This window comes from Macrobrachium nipponense, chromosome 5 (genome assembly GCF_015104395.2).
Source record: "Macrobrachium nipponense isolate FS-2020 chromosome 5, ASM1510439v2, whole genome shotgun sequence".
NCBI lineage: Eukaryota > Metazoa > Arthropoda > Malacostraca > Decapoda > Palaemonidae > Macrobrachium > Macrobrachium nipponense.
This window is the reverse complement of record NC_061107.1, coordinates 121,330,465-121,354,923: the sequence shown is the minus strand read 5'-3', so window position 1 is coordinate 121,354,923 and position 24,459 is coordinate 121,330,465. Positions and strand designations below refer to the sequence as shown.

The window sequence follows — 24,459 nt, the reverse complement described above, 5'->3', positions numbered from 1 at the left end:
GGGCATATTTCCAAGGGTGTGTCTGACTAGTAATTTCTTTCATTTTATTGGGGCCTACTCTGTCCCACTGAAGTACCCATAAATGATAGATGGATTTCCATATATCATAGAATCTATCACGATATGGAAAATGGCATTTTCTTGGTATCAAAGTTTGCGCTGCTGATTTGGCTAGCTTCTCTGCTTCTTCGTTTCCCGATATGTTCACATGGGCAGGAACCCAACAAAACGAAACAATGCTCCCTCTATACTGGTGCAAGAAAATCCACTGCAAGATTTTCAACACCAAGGGATGATCAGTATTAAAGACTTCCAGGGACTGTAGGGCACTTTTGAAGTCACAAAATATTGTGTAGCTACACACTGGGAGTGTTGTAATATGTTCCAGTGCTAAAAACTCCATATCAAATGCCAGCATTGGACTTAGAGCCATCAGTAAATATAAAACTTGTATCTACATGCTCTGATACATGCTCTAAAAATATGGCCCTCATTTCCTCATCAGATTTATCCCTCTTTGCTCCATTGAAGTACCTACAGAATTTCACATCAGGTAACCTCTAGACAGGAGTATTGGGATACACAAAGGGGGATAATGGGAAATTTTTTAATATTTGTATCCTCTAAATTTTTTTAAATTCTATAGCTAAAAGGAGTGGGATACCTTGGATGACTTTCATAAAAACCATTAAAAATATTTGTATTTGCCACAGCAAATGCCAGATATTTGGGGAGTCTTTGCACTCTAAACCAGTACCGAAGTAATGATGACTGGCGATAGAGTTCAAGGGGCATCTCTCCTGCATCAACTAGCATACTAGGTATTGGTGACGAACGGAAAGCTCCTGTGGCTATACGAATGCCTGAATGATGCACTGAATCTAAAATTTTAAAGTTAATGAGGAAGCTGAAGAATAAACTTCACAACCATATGACAGCTTTGACAAGATTAAGGATTTATGAAGCTTTAGTAAAAGATTTCTATCAGCTCCCCAACTGGTGTGAGAAAGCACCTTCAAGATGTGTAGAGCTTCTAGGCTCTTTGCTTTTATATGTTTGATATGGGGAACCCAAGTCAATCTACTGTCAAAAACTAGGCCTAAGAAGTGTGCTTGTTCTACACATGGGACAGCAGTAGTCTTGCTTACAGAGATTTTAAAACCCTCTTTCTCAGCCCAACTTACTATTTTATTTATTGTTAATTGTAGCTTTCTTTCGGCTACAGTCATCCGGGTGGCAGCAAAGGATATTGACAAGTCATCCACAAACAGTGTCTTTAAAACCTCTCTTGGAATAACGGCTGCAACACTGTTTATGGCCAGAGCAAAAAGTGTTACACTGAGAACACTGCCCTGGGGAACACCTTCTTCTTGGCACCTTTTCTCTGATAAAGTACTGCCAACTTTAACTTTAAAATACCTACAATGTAAAAAAGATTTCACAAATAAAGGTAATTTGCCTCGTAGACCACTATTATGCATAGTCTTCAGAATCCCATGTCTCCAAGCAGTGTCATATGCCTTTTCTATGTAAAAAAACACTGTCACATGATATTGCTTGGAGGCAAAGGCTTCACAGACAGAGGTTTCAAGTTGCAGTAAGATGTCCAGGGTGGAGTGCATTTTTCGAAAACCACACTGAGAAGGTGTTAGAATATTGTTGTGCTCTAGATACCACATCAGTCTTACATTTAACATTTTTTCCATCAATTTACACAAACAGCAAGTTAAAGCAATGGGGCGGTAACTTGCTGCACAGAGAGGATCTTTTCCAGGCTTAAGGAATGGTAACATGGTAGCTAATTCCCATATGCTAGGGTAGCTGCTTTCATCCCATATTCTATTGATAATACTTATTATAAAAATTTTTGTGTTCCTTGAAATGTGTTTAAACATTTCATAAGGAATCTCATCTGGACCAGGGTCAAATCCCCTTTCAGAAAAAGGCATATTATATGATTCAGCTTTCTTTGCTGAAAAGTCAAGTACCTGTTGTTCTTCCATCATTCTGAAATTATGTCCTGGGGAACTATCCGATTTCTCAGAGACTCGAGCGAAGTGTTCTGAAAATGTATTACTAAATTCTGTGGCATCAGTGACATGATTATTATTCACTTTAATTAAGTACTGGAGGAGGATTGGGTGTAAATTTATCCTGAATTTTTCTTAATTTCTTCCAAATGCTACAGACTGGTGTTCTGCTGTTAATAGAGGATACATATCCGGCCCATGCTTCTCTTCTGGCAGCTTTCATAGCTTTTCGAAATCGTGCCCTACACTGTTTGTAAATTATGACATTATCCAAAGTGCGATGTCTACAGCACCTGGTCAATGATGACCTTGTAGCTCGGTGTAACAGCTTTAGGTCTTCTGACCACCATGGTACTGGCTGTCTCCTGAATAGTCCTTTAGTTTGAGAAATTGAGTGTAGACCTGCAGTATGTAATGTTCCATTGAGTAGATCAATGGCATTGTCTACACTTGGGAGATCTTTTGCATCCCCCTCCAACTCACTCAAGTCTTTGAATTTTCTCCAATTTGCTTTCTCTAAGCACCATCGTGGTGATCTCGGGATAGGTGGGCCATCATTGGTGTCGATCACAATTGGAGAATGGTCACTGGCATGCTAGTCATCACTTGTTCTCCAACTAAGTCAACACTGTAGTTGGAGCTACATATTGAAAGGTCGATGCAGGAGACGGTGCCTGTCTGAATGTGGTAATGGGTAGGTTCTCCAGTATTAAGAAGACCGATATCTTCATTTTCTATTAAAGATGCCATCATATTCCCTTTTTGATTTGATGTTACATCTCCTCACAATGGATGTCTACTATTGAAGTCACCAAGTAGAAGAAATGGCACTGGTAGTTGCTGCATTAAGTATATTAAGTTCTCTTGGGAGACAGGGCTATTGGGTGGAATGTAAAGGGAACATAAACTATATTTCCTTCTTAAATTAATTCTTACAGCCACAGCTTGAAGTGGAGTATTTAGTTTCACTTCGTAGTGTTAAGCGTCTCGACGGATGTAGATGAGGGATCCACCATGATTTCCCACTTCTAGATCAAATTTAGTTCTATAGTGAACATATTCCTTAGGACAAGGGGTGTATTCACCTAGCATAGTCTCCTGCAAAAATACCCCTACAGGAGAGTGCTCATAGATCAAAAGCTTCACTTCCTCATACTTCGCTCTCAGTCCCTGACAGTTCCACTGAATAATGGAAGTGAATTTATTCATGTTTAGGACCAACATTGTGGTTCCTTTTTACAAGACTGGGAGATTCCTTTTTTCTACTAGGGGGAGGCATTTTGATGGAAAGTTTTGTTGGCTTCTTGGGAGGAGTTATCGCTTTCGTAGAGCCAACATCTTTTCCTTCAATGTCTTTGACACTGAAGGGTTTTTTAGTTTCTGTGCTCTCCATTTCTATCGAGACGGAGAGAGCAGAGGTGTTCTCTAAAGAGACCACCTCAAGTGTCTTTGTACTGCTGGCAGTAGCCAGCTCTGCCTCTAATGAGGCAGAAGTACCAGCGAGGACTGGCACCGGGGGACCAGCATCTGCTGGTTTGTCCTCCAAAGAGGAATTGGCACCAAAAGAAGCTGGCACCAGACCAGCAACCACTAGCCTTGGCTCCAAAGAGGCAGATGGTGGAGGGTGTGTCTCTACTGACACTTCAATTTTATTCAGTTCCATACGTGTGTCTTTTTTGTTGGTTCTAGTGAACCTTTTCTTTACATTCTCATCATCAGTTGACTCGGATGATTCAGTTAGCTGTCTTTTTAATGATTCTTTATTTGATTTCCCTTTTGTGCTCTTACCTTGGTTGTTTTTATTTGTCTCTTTCTTTTGGTTTCTTAGTTTTGCTACTACAGAAGCAAAACTTAGATCAGGTCTTACAGTCTTTGTTTTGGCTCTCTCTCGTGCTTCCTTAAATGTTGTTCTTTCTATTACTCGGATTGCTTGGATTTCTTTTTCGAGTAAATATACATCACACTGCTGAGATGATGATGCATGTCCCTCACCACAGTGAACACATTTAGGTTCCCTGGTGCACATACCATGCTCATCTTCTCCACAGTTGACACAGACGGCAGGATTTTCTTGCAATTTGGATCTACACGATCGTAGGGTGTGTCCAAAATGCTGGCAGTGGAAACACCTTCTGGGTCTTGGGATGTACTGTTTTATCTTAAACCTATTCCAGGCTGCAGACACACATTCTGGAAGTCTTAAAGTATTAAAAGTTAATATTAAGGTAGGCTGAGGTATTCTGTTATTATCAACCTTCTTCATCATCCTGTCCACCTTTATTACACCCTGGTCTTTTAATTCTGTTAAAAGTTTCTCCTCAGAGAAAGCCATCAACTGAGGGGCATAAATCAAGACCTTGCTGGAGTTCAGGCTGGAGTGGGGAGTGCACTCAACCATAACTCCCGCAAGGTCTGACAATCCCATCAACTTAATGCTTTCTACTAGAAGCATATTTCCATTTTGAGGTGTTATTTTGGGTTGTCTGCCACATTTCACTATTTCTCTGTTTACATGAAAATATCAATATTGTCACCTTCAAGCTTTAAATTCAGGCATTTATTATAAGAATTGGGTACAAAGACCCCAGGAGCTATTTCATACTTTTTATTTCTCTTCATGGCAAATGGTTCCAGTGTGGCAATACTGGAGCCAGATGCTTTTTGTTGAGATTTCCTGGCCGTATATCTTCTCGCAATGCTTTAGGTCGTCAACTGTGTTCATCTGTCATTTGGCCCAGGGGTACTACATTGATCATGGGGACCAACCATGATTGATTGAAGTTCGGGTTCCGTGGGCAAGTCCTTTGACAAAAGCATAGGGTCATCAGCAGAGATAGGGGTGGCTTCCATATAACGTAAAAAGTGAATTCATCCAGATATTCCCCATACCCACCATGGGTCATCCCTTTAATTAGGGTCGTCCTATGGGTAATTAATGGATATACACCCTATCTCCAGTGCTAAGGTGTCATAATGTCCGTCGAGATCAGACCCGGCACTGAGGATAGGGTTTGACATTAAACTTTCCCCTCGCTCGACCACGTCAGGTACTAGAGTTCTACGGGTGAGGTGGCATGCCGTCCATCCTCACCCTCCTTCAAATCCCAAGATTTAGACTAAATCATGTCCAAAACCAAGCCAATAGTCATCATCATAGAATCCATACCTTATAGGGGGAGGAAGGCAGAAAGATGAAATGTTTTTAGTATAAGGAAAAGGGCTGACTTATTTAGTTAGATCAACAGCTGGGCACCAAGGCCAAGCAAGAAAGCAGTTCCCACCAGGCATCAGGGCCCAGCTGCTGAACCCTAAGGCCCCCATCCTCGGCAAGGCTTCAGCATCTGGGGGGATACGTATGTCGAACCAAAATTTTTATGAATTAGCACAAGTAACTGTCCACTCGGCTGCCTCGCTCTTTCTCTTTCTCATGCCATTCACAAAACGAAACTTATAGTACCACTTTTCTAATGCATTTCAATACCATAAAATCACTAATGTACACCGAATCCCAAGGGACATCAAAATGAAAAACACTTGTTAGCAAATTAACACCAATAAAAAAAAAATAAACTTATACACTCACGTCTTCATAGATCCAAAGTCATTACCCGGCTACACTTGCAACTGCGCGTAATTAATTCCCGTTATGATATAAATTCACTTTACCCCCCAGAAACACAGGAACACATCTTTACACTAAGCAGCAACCAGATGACTGCCCGTGGTAGCTACACTGCCTCTAATTCCCCTTTAGTCAGCAATAGAGTCAGTTGCCCGATACATAATTATAACCACTCTCCCCCCAAATTTGCCTAACCTATCTAAATCTATTCTCTTCGGAGGTGCTACCTATTGTACCTTTTAACCGCTGCCACCACTCTAACAGGGAAAATCCCTAACAAGGTCAAATGACACTCGTTTAAACAAAATTAAACAAAACATCTGATTGGTAACATAACCTACTATTGTTCCGTTGAATGCCCTCTCTGGAATTGGCTGAAAGTCAAACTAGGCTAAGGTAAACTATCATGGTTACAAAAATATACTTTTTATTTCCCAAAATTAGCTAACACAAAAATGGAATAAAATGAACCCTGAATCAAAAAGAAACGTTAAACTATTATATTCCTCTCAAAATCATATTTAAGTAAGTACTCCCTCTTCCCCTAAGTATCCAAACATTCATAGTTTATTAATAGTCAAAATCAGTCAGAGAAACACATAGGTGACTTTGAAACCATCTGAAATAAAGAGACCAAAATTATGACACTATAAAACATTAAAGAATGTGTGCCGCACCTCACTTCCCTATCTCTAGACTCAAGTAATTGTCACTTCAAATGTTAACTTGTCAAAGTTTCTCGTTACGGTACCTTGTCTGACAGATCTGCAACACTTTTTCTGTGGCGTGTTCCACACTCTATCAATCAAAATCAGTGAGCTCCCCCTTTGCAACTGTTGCTTCAGATTATATGTCATTTTCTGTTCTTTATGAACACACACTCACCAATTGGCACACAAGAGGCATGCACGCTACATACATGAAACTAGTGATCTTTGAAGCGTGTCATTGACCCCAAGGTGCGCTGGTAAGTTATCCTGTTTGTTTTTTCATTTCAGCGTCTCTAACCAGCAAGAGCTAAGGTTAACAACCCGATTATTTTTAGTGCCTTTAAGATATATATGTGTGTGTGTGTGTGTGTGTGTGTGTATAGTAGAATTTTATTTTACTTTTCCAGATTTCTAAAACTCTTTAGTCCTCTGACAGTCTTCATTGAAAAGATGAAAGTTTTTCTTAATTTTCGCTCCATTTATTAATCCTATTTTGGCAGCGATTTCAGTTAACTACTCATGGCTATCATTGTGGCAGTAGAAATTTACATACTCAGGGCATAGATTGGGATGCATAATTCAGAAAAAAAATGGATATGATATTTTCTTACTTCTGCAGATAACGTTGTGGATCGTGGATGGATTGGGATGCATTCCCCATATTCAAACAAGACGTATTTGTGGATTGACGGCACTACTCCAGCTATAAACAAGTAAGTGCATGTTAAGGGAAGTTTCTATCAAGATTTCCATAGCTCTTAGTTTCTCATTTCAATTGATTCTGTATGATTATTGTTAATAATGGTCATTATTACTGATCTTTTGATGAAATAGTAGATATACAGTAGCCCTCCAAATGGGTGCGCATATGCTCAGTATGGACACAGGAATTGTGACTAGGCCAGAGTAGGTTAGGCTACCTCTCCAATGAAAATATAAACTTATTAAAATGTGGAAAAAACAAGGGAAAAAAAGTATTCATAAAAGCCACTAAATACAAATGAATAACACTTTAACAAACAAAATATGCCATTCAAGAGCTTCTTCACAGCACCTTAGCCAACCAAATCTATGTATTCATGACAAAGTAGCTATCATTACACACGAGACATCCGCAGGTATTGCATGACGTGTAATGCACAGGTGTGAAAAAGAAAATGTAGGCTAAATGACAAGGTTACCATTGATTTTGATAGGTAACTCACCTACAAGTGTAATGCTGGGGAATTCATGTTCGCTGTATTCCTACTGTTATTTGCATTTTCTATTGATACCATTTTCTATGTACTATATGACATACTGGGAACACAGATATTTATCATCTATCAGTTGTCTGTATTGCACTATACATAATGTACAATTTAATATAAACTCAAGATGAAAAACAACAATCATACAATAAGATGACACACTGTGAAACCTGAAATACTGTACTGTATAGCAGTATAGTAGTTCTCTCTGACTCTCTCTCTCTGTCTCTCTCTGTCTCTCTCTGTCTCTCTCTTTCTCTCTCTCTCTCTCTTAGATTTCCAAAAGGCCTTTGACAAAGTTCCACACAAGAAACTAATGACAAAAGTTAAGAGCTTTAGGAATTGTAGGAAAAACAGCGGACTGGATCAAAGACTGGCTAGGTGGTAGGACAATTGCGTAAAGGAAAATTGCGTTCCGGACTATTGTGTACCAGGTAATCGCATACCCGAACTTTTTCGTACCCAGACATTTGCGTACCCATAAAATCACAATAATAGTGAACTACAAAATTATAAATCACAGATAATAGTGTAACTACAAAATTATAAATTTCAACCCAAGAACTACTAATTTAAACCAATGACAGTTAGCAGATGAGAGTGAATTACTACGAGGTAGATATGATGATTTAAGGCATAAAGCCACTGAACTGCTGGACTACTAATTACTGAACAAGTAATTATAAGCAATTCCCGATTTCTCTGGAGAATGTAAGAAACTTGTTATTCACTTCAGTCCAACTCAGTTTTCCTTTGGGCTTAGACTGATTCAAATACTGTGTGGATTTAATGGTGAAGTACTAAGCTAAATTTCGTCTTGCTATTTTACTGGTGTATTACATTGGATTATTTTTATTTATTTCTTTACTCTTTTTCCTGACGTCATCGTGTTGCTTTACTGGAGACTGTTTAATTTGTTTCCTTTAATGTATTGTATTGCAGTATTTTTATGACTTAATTTTTTTTCTGATGAACCACTGGAGATATGTGATAAGATCCTGTAGAGCAAGAGTGCATACTGACAACCATGAAGTGACGAAACGAGTTAATGATCAACTTTTCAATAATTTGTTGCAGGTTCGCTCTCAGCTCAATCCCACATCATTACTAACAGAATATGTGAACTAGGGTCAAGAAAGAGTATTGCAGAAATATTTCCTAATGCAACAATTACCTCCTGTCATCAATGGAATGTTCATGACCGCACAGTTAACAACTTGCCAAGGTCCAGTAATTAGAAGGGTGGCACAATGCAATTCAAAATACACTAACACGTCCTCAACCTTCCATCTGGGAATAAATTGATGCTTTAAAGAAAAAAACAGCTATCGCAAAGAAAAAGAAAACAGGCTAACAAAGAGACGTTCCCGTTCAGCCAATAAATAAGACGGTCAATATATGCCTCAATTCTTTGATTAATCCACATAATCCCTAAAACAAATTGTCATTCTTACGAGGGGTAGTTCACAATATGCATACCGTTTAGATTAAACGTGATTATTTTAAAATAATTAAAAAGTTGATCTTAATCTTTTTAGGTTTTTAGAATAAACATTACTATATGTTACATTAGTTTTAAAATGAAATATAAGTTTTAAATGTACAAAACATGCGAATAAGATAATAGAATATTGATGACTATATATATCTATGTCCTTTGGTATTCATAGATAAAGGTATAAGTAGAATTATTTTTAACAAATATAAAGTAAAACTTTTCAATACTTTTAACAAATATAAAGTAAAACTTTTCAATGTTTTAAAGTATAAAACATGTGTAGTGTTTAAAAATGTATATACATATATTCAAGCAGTATTCAGTATGGATAAAAGTATATTTAAAATGATGGGAAAATACAGGTACGCAATTGTCCAGTACACAATTCTCCTCGAACCGGTCATTTCTAAAACAGAAAAATCATAAAAAACGCTAACTGCAGCTGGTGGAAGTTAAAAATTATGATGGATTTCCTAGACTGAAGAACAGTGACCCTCTGTTAACAGTACACTGTGTGATGAAAACTAGCTGAAATGTCATACAAGGCAATTGGCCTGGGTATCAGTAACAGCTTTGCAATATTGTACTTTAGAAAATCCAACAATGTTCAGATGAGAGTTATCAACATATTATCCACATGACAGCCGGATGTCATCCATACCGGCTGATCTTGACCAACATTTTTTGTCTTGACTAAATCTCCGAGACACCAACGCTAGTATAATGTAGTCAATCCTTGAAGGGCACAACTTCCAACGTGGCTGTCGTCGTGACACCATACTGCTCAATTACCTTTGCATTTTCAATCAAACTTTGTTATGGTGAAGCACATACTCCTGATAGCACCGAGAAAGGTGCATTCACAGCGGGATAGTGCAGATGGGAAGGGTATGGATGACCAAGGGATTACTGTAACTCTTCTTAGCTGTTTCCTTCTGGCAGAAAACATTAAGCTTCTGATATCTCGTTTCTGTCCACAACAGGAAGATGTTAATAGAGAATTAATTTTACATTATGAAATACTAAATCTAGAACCCTACTATTTAGTTAGCAGTGTTTTATGCTAATGTGTGTCAGAGGGAAATATGTAGAGAATGTGAAGAGATACAAGTAAGGAAGGATAGACCGTTGGTTTGTGTACATCCACATTTATTACTTGTGTTCAGACAGATAACTCTGAGAACCTAACTGGTTTATACGATAACCAATAGTCTCTACTACACTACAGCTTATTAGTAAGATGAATAAGTCATTAAGCAAATTTGGATAAAAGAAGACATACAGATAGCAAAATATACGGACAGGTTTCTGCAAGAAGTACAATTGCCACAATTTACGTTAAGGAACAAGCAGTGATTAAGCAACACGTGCATTAAGTCCGCCCCCTTGCTTAAAAGTCAATTATGAATACCATTAACCAAATAAACTTATCCATCTTTCAAATACTTAACTCTATTGGAGGGGTGTAAAAAAAAACGTCATCACTGGTCCCTCTAAGAAAAGGTTTGGGTCAAAAAGTTAGGAAATGATACGTTGTGCTTCAATAAATCTTGACAAGCGAGATAGAAGTTAGGTTATATTATGTACTTATATAAATTTCTTAGCTATACGAATTGGTTTGCAATTAGTAGACTGCAGGAGATCTAAAAATGAAAGATCAAAAGCAGAGGTGGAAGCTAGAAAATTATTGTTTTAAGATCTCAATGTGATAATGGCTACACAGGTAGTTTACAGAGTTATTTTGTCAAATTTTTCCATTATATTGGATATCAGCTCAAGTCCTTGTAGAGAAAAATGAAGTTTGGGAACCAATTTGACTCAGAAAATATACATTTGAGTATTGGAAATTGATGCAATTTACATGACAATATGATTGAGCTATTGCTATGGGGTACACTCGACATGAAAATCCTGTCTGTAAATGCAGCTGTCGCAATAATATGAAAAAAGGGAATTGTAATGATTCACGATGCTCTAGAAAATAACGTGAGCACATTTTCCCCACAATGAGACAGTAAGGACAGTGAGTCATTGGACTCCAGACTTTATTGGTGAACTCTGCGTAAATCAATTGCCTTTATAGGCAATCCCTTATGTTTTCAATACTATAAACACATACGCCAAATAGGCTGTCTTTCCATTATTCTAAGCTGAAGACGAGAAAACTCTACTCATTGCTTATGATCGGGCACTAGGAATTTTTAATGAAAACTCATTACAATTTATGGATGGGCAAAGTACTTTCAGTGATACTGCCACTCACAGGACCAGTATAACATGGAAATGTCAATCAGGGTTACAAGCACTGATATTATTTTTATTGCTACTGCCACTTACATGACCAGTCTAACAGGCAAAATTCAATCAGTGTTAAATCCACCAACAATATTTTATTGATACTGCCAAATACAGGACCAGTCTAACTGGAAAAAATCAACCACGGTTAAAAGTACCGACATTACTTTTATTACTACTGCCACTTACAGGACCAGTCTAACAGGGAAAATTCAATCAGGGTTAAAACCATCAACATTACCTTTGATACTGCCACTTACAAGACCAGTCTGACAGGAAAAATTAAATCAGGGTTAAAAGCACAGACATTACTTTTATTGATACTGCCACTTGCAGGACCATTCAGGAAAATTCAATCAGAGTTAAAAGTACTGTTGTACGAAAATTAGGGCTGTATACATTTTGTGATGTGGAATTTCTTCCGCTTATTTATAAACTTGTAACATCTAAGATGCCAATAAACCCACACATTTTCATTACGGTTTACAGATGGGCGAATAATCAACCTGACAATTATGGGGTATGGAGCACTGTGTTGAGATTAGTAAAATAAGTTTTATAGAAGGATGGAATGACGACCAATGCAGCACACTTAAAAGGTAAAAGGTCTTGCGTACAAATAAAATTCAATGCACATAATCAACAGAGGATGCACTGAGAGTGGGAGGAGGTCTGAAGTAATGCCATAAGGGAAATGTAGTTTCGAGAACATCGAAAGAAAAGAATATATATATATATATAGATATATATTTATATTATATATATATATATATATATATATATATATATATATATATACATATATATATATATATATATATATCTATATATATATATATATATATATATATATATATATATATATATATAACATGTGTGTGTGTATGTGTGTGTGTATGAGTACGTATGTGAATGTTTATGTATTTATATACTACGCATCAGTATATATATATATATATATATATATATATATATATATATATATATATATATATATATATATATATACATATATATATAATATATATATATAATTTATAGATATTACGAGTTCAAAAAGACACTCGTTTAAACAAATGAAAAAACTAACTGGTAACGTGGCCTACCTTTTCATGTTGAATGCCATCTCTGAAGTTAGCTGAAAATCAAAGTATCAAACTAGGCTAATATAAACTCCCGCTGATCCAAAAATATACTTTTTATTTTCAAAATTAGCTAACATGAAAATGGAATAACATGAGTTAAGCAGTGAATGACAGAAGGAGTTTCGTTAGAGAAATATATAGTAGGCAATATGTCCTTAGGTGATGCCTGGGGACGTCGCTGAACTATCGTGGGTTCTGTAAATTGTCTTAATCCGCTTCATCTTTGCCTTAAGAAAGATGTTATCTATTCAGTTGGAGTCCCAGCCTCCATTGGAAAAGTTAATCCTATTATCGTGTTGTTTTATCAGTGAAGATTCCACCATTTGACATTTGTATCGACAGCTGCTCTTGTATAAAATATGGGATGAGTTCCAGTCCATGGTATGGTTCGTGTTATTTATATGATGAAAAATTGCTGAACTTTGTTGTCCATATTTAACGATCATTTATGTTGCATTAATCTTTCCAAGAGAGATTTACCATTGAAACCGAAATATGACTTATCACAGTAACTATAAGGGTTTTCATAAACTCCAGTATTTTTGGAAACTGGTTTCTGCTGAACGTTAATTAATGATTTCCTTAGTGTATTCAATAAGTGAAAATAAAAGGATTCGAGGGGCCTAAGGTTTGTGTAATCTGTCGTAAATTATCCACGTGAGGGATTATGATTTTGTTTGTTCCAATGGAGGCTGGGACTCAGACTGAATAGATAACATCTTTCATAAGGCAACGATGAAGTGGATTAAGACAATTAACAGAACCAACGATAGCTCTACGGTGTCCCCAGGCATCACCTAAGGGCATCTCCTACCATATATTTCTCTAATGAAACTCCTTCTGTCATTCACTGCTTGATAAGGGTGGAAGAAAGTCCACCGAAATATAGTCCACAGATTTAAAACAGTGTTTTATAATGGGCCTTTTATACTTTAAATATATATATATATATATATATATATATATATATATATATATATATATGTGCATATATATATATACATATATGCATATATCATATATATATATATATATATATATATATATATATATGTATATATATATATATATATATATATACTCACACACAAAAGTGTGTTTGTGCACGACAATTTTTCTGTTTGTAATCAGGAAAGCAGTCAATGCGAGACAAGTTTCGAACTTTTTATATGTAACACTGATTGATGGAGTGTTATTAACTCCCACTCCATAATTGTATTTATTTCATTCTATTTTTGCACTCTATAATTGTAGTAATTTTGAGTTCTTTATATTATATTTGTATTTTAACACTATTATTACTACTTTATTTACTTTAGTTTTTATTATACTTTTTAGATCTTAAAATTATGAGCCTCATGATATTCGATCGCACTTTTACCAATTTTATATCTATATATATAATATATATATATATATATATATATATTATTATACATAATTATGCATATATTACATATATATATATAACTATATATATTTATATATTAATAGTCATATATTATCGATATTTATACATATCTGGCGACGTCTTATCGCTTGGCGATAGACTTTTGTTCTTTCCTTACGACTGTCATTCGTAAGTAATTTTTGGTTCCTCTCATCTCCCTTGGATATCTTAGTAGAGAGGTTCTTCCTTGACTAGAGGAGATGATTCAAACAGGCAAGTTGACAAGATAACAACTTTATTCTGTAAACTCCATACTAGGAGATGCAGCTCGGTCGGACGACCGATAGTTTGATCGTTGGCGTGGAACTGCCATTCTAAAGCATCGCGTCGATAGCGGAACATTAGCTATCTCAGCAATTCATATAAAAAACACATACGTAGTCCGCCGGCTCGGAAGTTACAAGTTTCCGGCGTAGGTTAAAAGGTCAACCGCTTCCCATGGAAGTTGTTGTGCAAAGTTATCATAAACATAAAAATGTTCACAAAGCTTTGAGCTAGATCAGGCTACTGCAGACAGCGCATAGCGTAATCTAGGTCTGCTTTGGTCACGTAGAACCCTCCTAATGCCATGACCCCAGTCATTGGTTTATATTTACAGATCTTGTAAATTTATTATATATATGTAATTATTACATTAGGCTCGGACTGCTACCTATTCAAGCCTTGAATAACAAAAAAAATTTACTTTAAACATTGTTCATAGGAGCATGCTCGTAACATACGTCTAAGTATAACATAATAAGTGATTAAATGCATAAAAAGGTTCTGTTACATACCCTTGTTGACATATTCATAAACAAAGATAAATGCATGGAAAATATAGATCCATGTTTGGTAATAATAATGATTATGTACCCAAAAATAATAAAAAGGTAAAAATCAAAACATGTATACATGATTAATATGATAACAGGTAACCTGATTAAGAATAATGGTTACTAAATAATGATTATAGCATGATCATGGATAATTGTTAAAGAGTACTTGACACTCTTTGTAATAGATAAATAAATAATTGTATAATAGTATAACAATGTAATTCTGCAGAAATTCAATATATAGGGCTGATATTTTATTAGGTGCCCGAAAAATACCTTTAGGAATATATTAATGTATAATATTGGGCTATAATGCTTTATTAGGCGCCCTGGAGATACTTTAACTGTTCAAACGCAAAGGCGTGAGTCTTTCTTGTCCTACATTTTTGCCAGCATACGGACCGATTTTCACACACAACAATTCCATACAATTCCCTAGGCACGAACTGAAGTGGCCAAGTTCAGGCGGCCCTAAACGCAAACGACTTGAGTTTAAACGGGTACGTCATCTAGACGGGCCAGTACGTTCCCTTGGAGATCCTTCTGTTTACGCCTCAGCCTACGCCAAGCAAAGATGTTGACGGCGATAACCAATATGGCCGTCACGCTGAACACGGCTAGCAGAATGTAGTAGCGAAGATTTTCTCCACCTGCATAAGTCGTATGACGCGTGGGTCATCTCAGCCAGTTGCGTCAGACGATGAGCTACTCGCGCGTTGTAAGGGAGAGGTAGCGATGGGTACGATTGTGGAAGCCCACGTGTAGTTCGCGAAATACGCCTTCTCACGTATTATAGTGTTGACCCCTCTGACGGTATAGTTTGTAGTTGTCCCCGTACAACCATCGGCTGCTACGAAGATAGGGGCATGGGCGGTGGTACTGTCCGGACACACGACGTCGAATCCGGCCTTATCTCATAACCGGATCCAAGAACCATTATTCATCCTGTAATTGAATTTATTACCGTAAAAGGATAAAGTTTCCCCACCCCACAAAACCTTCGCTTGTATGAGAGAGAGAGCCGTTTAGCACTATGTCTAACTCACATGAATCCGTTGATATAGGATAGAATTCAAAGAGTCAGCTGTACAAATTTTATTATTCATGGCTTCTGAACAGTGAGTGAGTTTATCTAAGTCTTTAATGACTGTAAATGATTTCTTATCAGAAGAAATCAGTACATGCCCCGTTAAATTGGATATTACTGGATTTGAGTTATTCGTCATGAAAGTAGGAAACGGTGCTATTTTGTATGATTGCCAGCATCGGAAGATCAAAAGGAATTGTGATCATAATCCTATAATTTTCAACGCTGACTGATATTAGGGCTATAATAGAATTCTACTTTAATGGGCATCTAATAAAGGAATATACCTACTTCTCCCGTCCGTTTTCCAAAGTTAACGTCAGATCTTTAATAGGCATGAGGTGAGGAGTACAACACCCTTTGTTGCTAACGTAATTGCTTCTACGTAATCTTTTGACTTTTCAATAAAATGTGATAGTTTTCACACGGATATGATCTATTTTCGAACTATAGTAAGCTAAAGTAGACAGCAAATGTTGAACTTCCATGACTGAAATCGATATTATTTGAATGTTTCATTAACATATTCATTATTTGATTGATCGAAGATAACTGCTGCGAAGTTCAGATAAGGCCAGTTCTGTTTTGTGTTGCAAAAACTCAATTCTTTTATTTTTGATTATTTATCTTGAGGCGATTTGAGATTCCTAAGCCTAGATTCGCAACTGATCCTAAGATGTTTGTAGTCCAGCTAGAATAAGCGGGTTGCGGCGTTCAAGAGTATTGTGCCGCACAGACCACATCAGCAGGTCACGAGCGAGTTCTTCTGCCTCAGCGGTTTTATTTGTATGTCATAAGACAACATTTCCGCGACGCTTAGTGTTTGAGCTAGCGAAATCTCTGAGTTAGCATGAAATACGTTCGTGCATTTCCTTAAGGGAAATACCAAACCTCATCAGGTCATTCTTTAAGTTAAGGACGTCATCTTCAGGTAAGAAAATAGCATGCATATCTACTTCTATAACAATATTACTTGACACGATGAATACATCATCGATTCTCTCGATAATCGAGCCATGATTAAATTCTATTTCTTTCGTCCTAGCGCTCTTTCCATACAACAAAGATGTCTGAATACACAATATCACTCCTAACAATAACAGATTCATTTTTGAAACCTGCAATGAGTAAAACATATGTAATAACTCGCGTAAAAGAATAGGTTTACATACAATATGATTAATAGATATATATATATATAAATTATTATACAAGTTTCATAAATACAACCATTTTTTCCCTCACTCCATCTACCCTTCTTTAGATTCTGATATGTGCCAATGGGACTATTCTCACATCAGTGGGTTTGGATACATTTTGAACCCTAACTCTATTGGCCGTTAAATTTTCTCAAAATAAAATGTTAAACGGGCCTTCAAACTTAGGTGTCAGTTTATAATTTAAACCTATACGTACGTATACTTGTATGTATACCGATCGCCCACGGCATATGTTCTAGTTGGCTTAGTTATTTTATCATGATTTTTTTTTCATTATGATCTGTGCTTCTTCTAAATTCTTACGAATTATATTATATCGACTTATGCTTGCATCCATAACATCCTTTAGAGGATTTGATAAATTAGTTGTAGGCTTTAAGATGTGGAAAGGCGTTCGGCCGGGATACCGTACAGTGCCTCGTGCGGTGTCATTTTAATAGACACATGATACGAGTGATTAAGTGTGCTTAGTACCGCAGGTATGGCAATGTCCAGTTTGGGATCTGCCCCCCTAAGGTGACCCTTAAAATGTTTAAAACCTTACGATTTGCCCTTTCCACTAGCCCATTAGACTCTGGGTGATAGATCATGGTATTGATTTTCTTTATACAAAGGAATTCGCACAAGGAGTTAAGGAAATGATTATTGAACTCCCCGCCCGAGTCTGAGATAATGATGTGTGGAATTCCATGTTTACAAATGTAGCACTCGTAAAACTTCCTAGCGCACTTGACCGCGTTTTTTGTTTTAAGCGCTATAAGTTCTGTATATCGAGTCAAAGCGTCTATAATTACTAGGAGGTGCTTATTTCCTCTGTCTGACTCGTAAAATCCTGTTAATAAATCTAAATGTACTATTTCAAGGGTTGATTTGGCACGGGGTAAGCCCCTAGGCTGACAGGTGTCTTCGTGTGCCCTTTGTATTCTTGACAAGTGCGACAATTTGCTATGTGCTTTTTTATATCTGTAAGCATCGTATGCCAATAAAATAAGGATTTGGCTTTCTGTGACATCAAGGTATAACCCGGGTGTCCGTGCAGTGGATTTTCATGCAACCACTTTAAGACAGTGGGTATGAGTGAGATAGGCACCACCACCTGGTTGTTATTCAACTGCGGTGTGTTGCAGGTTTTCCTCGTCACGGATCTACACAGGATATTGTCCTGTAGGATATAATTCTGCTGCTTATACTTTAGGTATTCTTTTTCCTTCGGATTTTTCGTTTAACGCAATGATGATTTTTTCTATTTGCGGATCTTTTCTTGTTCCGTCTGTAATAGTTCAGCACGTCCAGCCCAGATCTTCCTGTTCAGATATAGTTTTAACAATGGCGTGGAGGTTGAGATATCTATTAATTCAGCTAATGGCTCGGTACAAGATGAAGAGGGGTTTGCGTGATAATGCGTCAGCAATGATATTTGCTTTCCCAGGTAAATACCCGATCCTCAGCGCCAAAGTCCTGAATGATCATGTGCCACCGAGTTCGCTTGGGGCTGTGACTAAAGCCTTTAAAGAAGTCGGTTAGGGGCTTATGATCAGTGAGAACCTTGACGGGGTAACCGTATATTATGAATTTAAAGTGCACGAGTGAATTAACAATAGCGAGCCCTTCCTTGTCTATTAACTGCATATTTACTTTCGGAAGGTCTCAGTTTACGTGAATAAAAAGCTATAGGGAAAAAACTGTTTATCATATTGTTGAAGCAATACCCCACCTACTCCTAGATCTGAGGCGTCTGTTGCTATGAAAAATTCCTTACCGAAGTCAGGAAATTTCAAGATAGGAGAACTACACAGTTCATCTTTCAATTTATCGAACGCCTGTTGATGAATTTCAGACCATACGAAATCTACGCCCCCTTTTTATAAGATCGGTTAGGGAGCGGCTATGATTGAGTAGTTGCGGATGAAGCGGCGATAGTATCCGCTGCATCCTAAAAATTGCTGTATTCCCTTGACGTTAGTATTGTATCGGAAAGTTACGGATAGCCGACACCTTATCGTGGACGACTTTAAGACCTTCACTAGAAACCGTGAAACTAGATAGACTAGTTCTGTTTCAAAAAATTAAATACACTTACTTATCTTTACCCTTAAATTATGCTGCCTTAACCTTTGTAACACTAACTCCAATTTACGTAAATGTTCTTCTAAAGTGTTGGAAAAGATTACTAAGTCATCCATGTAGGCATGTAGGATATCTCCCAACAAGTCTCCAAACACGACGTTTATCATACGAGTAAAAGTTATAGGAGCACAACGTAAACCAAAAGGCATACGCAAAAATTCATAATGTCCCCTGGCTGTGCTGAAGGCAGTGTATGGGATACTCTCTTGTTCCAACGGAATCTGATGAAATCCTTTTAGTAAGTCTAGGCTTGTGAAATATTTATTCTGGCCTAGTAAAGATAGGATATCATCGGTACATGGTACTGGGAATCTGTCAGGGATTGTTTCTTCATTTAAACGACGAAAATCTACGCATATCCGCCAAGTTTCGATCTTTTTCGGTACTACTATTAACGGAAAATTATAAGGGCTGTTGATTTCCTAATGACTCCTTCTTTTAACATTTTACCTACTTCCTCTGTTATCTCATTCTGAAATTTCATAGAAGTCGGTACGAAGGTACATAGATTACTTTCTGTTTGTCCTTGAGCCTTATTTGATGCTCGATGACATCCGTTTTTCCTAAGGTTCCATCCGTAGTGGAAAAAAACATCATGATATTTAGTTAACAGATTCAAAATTTCTGCTGAATTTTCTTCTTCTTGAATGTCCTTATTGATTTTGTTCTTTATAGATTGCAACAGGGTTCATCCGCGACTGATTGAGCGTGATTTATCTCAGCTACGGTAAGAATGCGATGTTTATAAACTTCGGCATCCAAGATATGTTGATTTTTTGTGGATTACTAAAGTGGTATTCAATGATTACAAGACTTCGATGTTACATTGTTGTTGTGAGCCGACTGTATAACGGCTTGTGTGACGGATAATCCGTGTGTTTTCAGAGTTTCGGAAAGGATTAATGTTTCAGATCCTGGCAAGGTTCTCTTTACACGCACTAATATATTTGAAGTTACGTTAGGCTCGAGAGTTTGCGTGCAAGCTGATATTACGGGTGAGCGAGAGTTCTGTTGGGTTGCTGTATTATTTCTTGGTTTCATGAGACAGGTGATTGGTTCCGTAATGTAAGTGACAACTCTGTCTGTCTCTTTATTATCTAAGACTGATTTTAGGGTATTAGAAGACCTATAGAATTTCCCTTTGATATACACGCCGTGTTTTGCAGGTGCTAGAAGATAATAAAATTTTTTTTTGAGTGCCCATATGACGGGTATCCGATAATTACTGCGGATACATAATTAATGTTTTGTACAACGACAAAGGTATCAGCAAACGTGCGCTTACCGACCTTGTACTGTACATGAGTTACGCCCACAACATTTAATTCATTATTCCCAATGCCTGAGAGCCTTATTCCGGACTTTTCTATAGGGAAATTTGAAAAGAGTAAATGATGATCCTTAAATCCATTATATTACGTGGACTACCAGAATCAAAGAACAAAGTGAATGACTTATGGTCCAAATTTACTGCATGTAAGGTTGGTCGCAACTCGTTTTGACTAATAATTGCATGAATTTGTTGTGCAAATCTACGGGAACCTGCACAGATTTTTTTGATTCGGCCGTGTGTTTCATAGGAAAATCAATTGTCTCACAATGATCTGATAAATGATTAAACTGATTATTTGATACAAAAGATGTTGATATTGATGACCCAACATCGCCTCTCCCCCCTTGGAGTGAACTACGTGGTATTTGTTTTGTTTATCACACCCTGAAAATTCGCTTGCCCTTGCGAGTTCTGGCTAGACGGCCCAGGAAGGGCAGAGGTACCTGAAGCACGATTTGTTTGTACCTGCTGTTGTGCAGAATTTCCGTTTGGTTGTTTCTTCTTATAGTACTGAGGGACCCTTCTTTTTATTGGCACTGGCAACTGGTTGCGCGTTTTGTAGCGTTCTGCTGTTGATTCCTCGAGTAGCAACGGTTTTATATAAGAGTTGAAACTATGTGTATTGAACAAAACGCGTCCGACAGTCTGAAATCATGTGACCTGGTCGTTTACAGTTATAACAAACCATCCCTGCAACTTGATTATTATTATGTACCACATTTACTTGTTGTGGCTTGTTTTCTCATTTTTTGCAAAAACTTGAATGAGCGAAGGATCTAGGTCGGTACATTTAGACATGTGTTTTTTTATTTGTTTATACACATCTAATTCCGTACTGTCGGGCTGCAATTTTTTATCAAAACACCGTACTAACGCTTCAGGCAACATTGCAGTGATAGACGTAAGGTAGATCAAACGGATAAAATCTTTCACTTTGATTTTAGCACCCGCCAACACCCGGAGTTACTTAAACTATCCTGATATTCATTTAGCCGGTCGGCAATTAGCGCCGCCCGCTCGGGGGAGACAACATTGAGCTGAGTCATGGAGGCTTGGTTAAGGATATTTCTCAATGCCAATACTACATCTAAAGCCTCTTCACCCCCATACACGGCAACGTAATCTAATTTTTTGAACTCGTCCCATGTAAGCGCCTCTTGGAAAGAAACCCCCCTTAGATACGCACTTGCGTCGCCTTTCGCAAAGTCAATGAAGCTCTTGGCCTCCTGTAATTGTACTGCTGGGTCTGTGATGCTTGTTTTTGCATTTAAATGAGCGTCTACAGATGAGATCCATGCCTCAACATTTTGAGGCAGGAACCCATTGACCCGACCTTGAAAAGGGACTATCGCTGACCTCGCGCTAACGAGAGTCACCACGTTGGGGTTGCCAGCCGGAGTAGTTGCCATTTCGGCTTTCACTTTTTTCTTATCACCTTCTATTCCTCGCAATCCTATCAAAATATCTATAAGAGTACACTCGACCACTACGTAAACGCATAAGCAATGTACTGTATATGTGTGTTTATAATATGAAAATCCCCCAAAAGATACAAAAATACAGATAATATGATAAAATATTATACGGAGAATTCCTGCAAGAAACGGTTAATGACAACGAGAAAAGAAAAAAAATTAATCTGCGGGCGAGAACCTCGTAGTTGAAGATTGGTTCTGTAATGAAGGAAGATTAATATGGCGAACAACTCACCCCAGAATACTGGACGATCGACTCTTGATGAACAACACTTCACTGAGGAAAAGACCTGAATAGATAAAAATGGTACTTAGCTCCAGATTATATTGCGAAGGATTGTTGACATGGGATGACGTCTCAGTTCCTGTCTACGTCTCGCGTCGGAAGTCGTGATGACGTCACGGTCTTCTCTCGGTGCATGATGCGCGGGGAAGTCCAAGATTGATGACGTCACAGCCTCCGTCCTTGCGCGTCGATCGGGTGATGTTCCTGTGTTTGTTTTCTTCTTTCCGGTTGATGTTCGATGCTGCCCCATCGTCCGGTGTTAGAATTCTCGAAGATAAGTGACAACAGTTGCTCAAAACGTCAGTGTTAAATGTTTGTATTCCTCTCAATGAAGGACATAGTTGCGTCTTCATAAACTGGTTTGCGGTGATTGAAGATCCCGTTTCCTCCTGGGTTTAGTTTGATGTTGAAGGTGGAAGTTAGTTCTTGTAGACCTTCGGTCGGCTGATATGGGTCTTGTTAATTATATTTTCCATTATACGCTGCCACCACATCTAAGTCTTATCGCTTGGCGATAGACTTTTTGTTCTTTCCTTACGACTGTCATTCGTAATAATTTTTGGTTCCTCTCATCTCCTTGGATATCTTAGTAGAGAGGTTCTTCCTTGACTAGAGGAGATGATTCAAACAGGCAAGTTGACAAGATAACAACTTTATTCTGTAACTCCATACTAGGAGATGCAGCTCGGTCGGACGACCGATATGTTTGATCGTTGGCGTGGAACTGCCATTCTAAAAGCATCGCGTCGATAGCGGAACATTAGCTATCTCAGCAATTCATATAAAACACATACGTAGTCCGCCGGCTCGGAAGTTACAAGTTTCCGGCGTAGGTTAACAGGTCAACCGCTTCCCCCCATGGAAGTTGTTGTGCAAAGTTATCATAAACATAAAAATGTTGACAAAGCTTTGAGCTAGATCAGCTACTGCAGACAGCGCATAGCGTAATCTAGGTCTGCTTTGGTCACGTAGAACCCTCCTAATGCCATGACCCCAGGTCATTGGTTTATATTTACAGATCTTGTAAATTATATATATATGTAATTATTACATATATACTCACACACAAAAGTGTGTTTGTGCACGACAATTTTCTGTTGTAATCAGGAAAGCAGTAAATGCTGAAGACAAGTCGAATGAACACTGTTTGAAATATGTCATCTATTGCCAATGAGATGAGTGTAACACTAACTATATCTTAAGTTATACTTTTTGATCTTTAAAAGCCCAGAGTCTAGCTTCAACTTACACCTAATTGTCCTAATATCTAAGATTTTCTAACCAGCATCACTTTTCTTTTCTAGGTCAAAATGACTAATGTCAACCTGCTTGAAACTGAGGATTGATAAGTAAAGAATTTGTATAAGCTAAGTTATGTTTCTAGAATGCTTGATCCTGTAAGTAATATTAATTGTGCTGCAGAACCAGTTTAACTCTTCTACTGATATAAAAAGTTGTGCTGCTGGTAGGTAGCTAACTCCCTAAAATAACTTTTTCCCAGTTCTTGGAAATGCTACAATCCTCACTTATTTTTGGAAAATGAGAAACGTGATCTCATTAAACTGTGCTAAATATACCCAAAATAACTATGTAAATTGTACATTCTGGAGTGTGTTTAATCATGGCACTGGTTTGGCATCTGGATCCGGAGTTGAACCTTGAGCTTTTCTGAATCAGGTTCAAGTTATGCAAAATGGGCATATCGAATAATTACTCCCAGTAGAATATAAAGTGTATACCCTTTAGTTCTTCTTCCCGTCAAAAATCTGCACATAGTTTATCATCAGATGTCTTTGATAAATCTGTAAATTAACCGACAAGAGTTTTAGCCATAATCTGGGGGAAGACCATATTTACCAAGGTCATCTGTTTACTTTTTTTTCTAACTTTTTCCAGTTCATAATTACTGAAGTTTTCCATTGACGGCAGACAGAAGGGCTGTTCAGCACCCTATCTGTGATCTTTAGTTTTCAATCTGAACAGTTGTCTTCTGATCCAGTACATTAGTAAATGTTCCCATTGTGCAGGGCAGCAATGCTTTTTGATATTTGTTCAATTGTTTCGTTACTTATTACTAACATGAAAATAATGAAAAGAAGTAATATTATGCTAG

General features: G+C 37.5%; 2 protein-coding genes across 2 annotated transcripts in view; both read left to right on the top strand.

Annotated features, from left to right (window-relative positions):
• Positions 1–24,459, top strand: part of LOC135215923 (latent-transforming growth factor beta-binding protein 4-like) — a 593,663-nt gene that overhangs the window by 345,767 nt on the left and 223,437 nt on the right. The gene's annotated exons all lie outside the window — the stretch shown is intronic.
• Positions 1–24,459, top strand: part of LOC135215325 (uncharacterized) — a 146,682-nt gene that overhangs the window by 118,488 nt on the left and 3,735 nt on the right. The window contains exon 7 of the mRNA XM_064249885.1: positions 6,982–7,075. Within this exon, the coding sequence (XP_064105955.1) occupies positions 6,982–7,075 (94 nt within the window). The remainder of the gene's footprint in view (positions 1–6,981; positions 7,076–24,459) is intronic.